At 49.0% G+C, this 1,814-nt stretch overlaps 1 protein-coding gene across 1 annotated transcript; it reads left to right on the forward strand.

Moving 5' to 3' along the window:
• Positions 1-564: 564 nt before the first annotated feature.
• Positions 565-1,512, forward strand: LOC120387871 (olfactory receptor 51E1-like). The gene has a single exon (XM_039509217.1). The coding sequence runs from the start codon at positions 565-567 to the stop codon at positions 1,510-1,512; it is 948 nt and encodes a 315-aa protein (XP_039365151.1).
• Positions 1,513-1,814: the final 302 nt, after the last annotated feature.

A 1,814-nucleotide genomic window follows, 5' to 3' on the forward strand; every position in this document is an offset into this window, starting at 1 on the left:
AGTGACAAACCTTTTGAGTTAAAAGCCTTACAACTCTTGTCAAGGTGATTTTATTATTTCACTGAAACTGTGGAGTTCCGTCATCAAAAATGGCTCTGTAGTGTATACACCTCCTCTGTTTCTTTGCCAAAAGATCCTTTTTGGCACAAACCTTGGCAGTGTAGACAAGGCCTAAGGAACAATGATGAATAATAAGTAACCACACTTGCATTTACTGGTGGAGCCTATTAAAGTTTCCCCCACCACGATGTGTTGGAATTATTGAGGCAGGGATGGCCATAACATATGGAATTGGTATTACTAAGGTCATGTGTTCATAATTCATTAATCTGAATAATGAAAATAACATTTTTCAGTGTGTGAAATGCGACCAATCTGCTTCACCCATGAGAACAGCCTCCAGGAGTGCATGGAGTGTCTCATATTTTAACATTGTCTCTCCATCCAGGCACTTGTACTGCAACCATCACCCTAGACCCTGGGCGCATACAGGAAGTCAGGAGAACATACGGTACGAGCAGGAGACACTGTTCTACCTCAGAGTTGGACACCTTCTTCCTCTCCATGTCAGATTCCAACACAACCGACTTCACCAACCCCTCCATCTTCATCCTGCTGGGCATTCCTGGCCTGGAGATGGCACATGTCTGGATCTCCATCCCCTTCTGCACCATGTACACCATAGCCATTTTGGGGAACTGCATCATCCTGTTCATTGTGAAGACAGAGCCGAGCCTCCATGGGCCCATGTACTATTTCCTCTGCATGCTGGCCATCACCGACCTGGTCCTGTCCACGTCCATCCTGCCCAAAATGCTGAGCATCTTCTGGTTCAATTCCAGGGAGATCGGTTTCAGTGCCTGCCTCACCCAGATGTACTTCATTCACTGCATCTTAGGGATGGAGTCTGGGATCCTCGTAGCCATGGCTTTGGATCGCTATGTGGCCATCTGCCATCCCCTGAGATATTCCACCATCCTGACAAACCCCGTTGTGGCCAAGATTGGCCTGGCCGTGGTGCTGCGTGGCGGCACGGTTGTACTGCCCTTTCCCATCCTGGCTAGCCAGTGGCCATATTGCACAACCAACATCATCCCCCAGCCATACTGCATGCATATGACCGTGGTGAAGCTGGCCTGCGCCGACACCCGCATCAGTAGTTACTACGGCGTCTTTGTGCAATTCTGTGTGAACGGTCTGGATATGTTTTTTATCGCCCTGTCCTATATCCAGATCCTCAGGGCCATCTTCAGCCTCCCCACAAAGGATGCCCAAGTCAAGACTTTTGGGACCTGCATCTCCCACCTCTTTGTTATTTTAGCCTTTTACATCCCGGGTCTCTTCTTCTCCCTCATGTACCGGTTCAGCCAGAATGTGCCTGGGCATTTCTATGCTCTCATTGGCAATGTATATCTCTTGATTCCCCCTGTGCTAAACCCCATCATCTATGGAGTTAGGACCAAACAGATCCAGCACAGGCTGCTCCGGCTTTTTATACATAAAGGGGCCTAAAGTTTTCTCAAGGTGCTCTTACTCTGAGACTGAGCTCCATGCAGAGTTTGCTGGTGACATGGTGCTGAGCCCTCTTCCCTGAATCACTGACTGGAAAGTCAAAGTGACATTGATTTAATTAAATCCTTTCCTGGCCTTACTGTGCTGTGTCAGAGGGAGAGAGAGGCATATATCTGTGTACAGCTCACTGCCTTACAGGATTGCAATGTTTGTAATTGCTGGTAACTGGACTCCTGGGGCCACCTGCCCTCCCCCACCATTCCCCAAGGTCCTGCCCCCTGCCCTGCCTCTTTCCACAAGGC

Source organism: Mauremys reevesii, linkage group 1 (assembly GCF_016161935.1).
Source record: "Mauremys reevesii isolate NIE-2019 linkage group 1, ASM1616193v1, whole genome shotgun sequence".
Taxonomy (NCBI): Eukaryota; Metazoa; Chordata; order Testudines; family Geoemydidae; genus Mauremys; species Mauremys reevesii.

What these genes read in the sequence shown, in the direction of transcription:
- LOC120387871 (XM_039509217.1), top strand. Translation starts at nt 565, where the DNA reads ATGTCAGATTCCAACACAACCGACTTCACCAACCCCTCCATCTTCATC.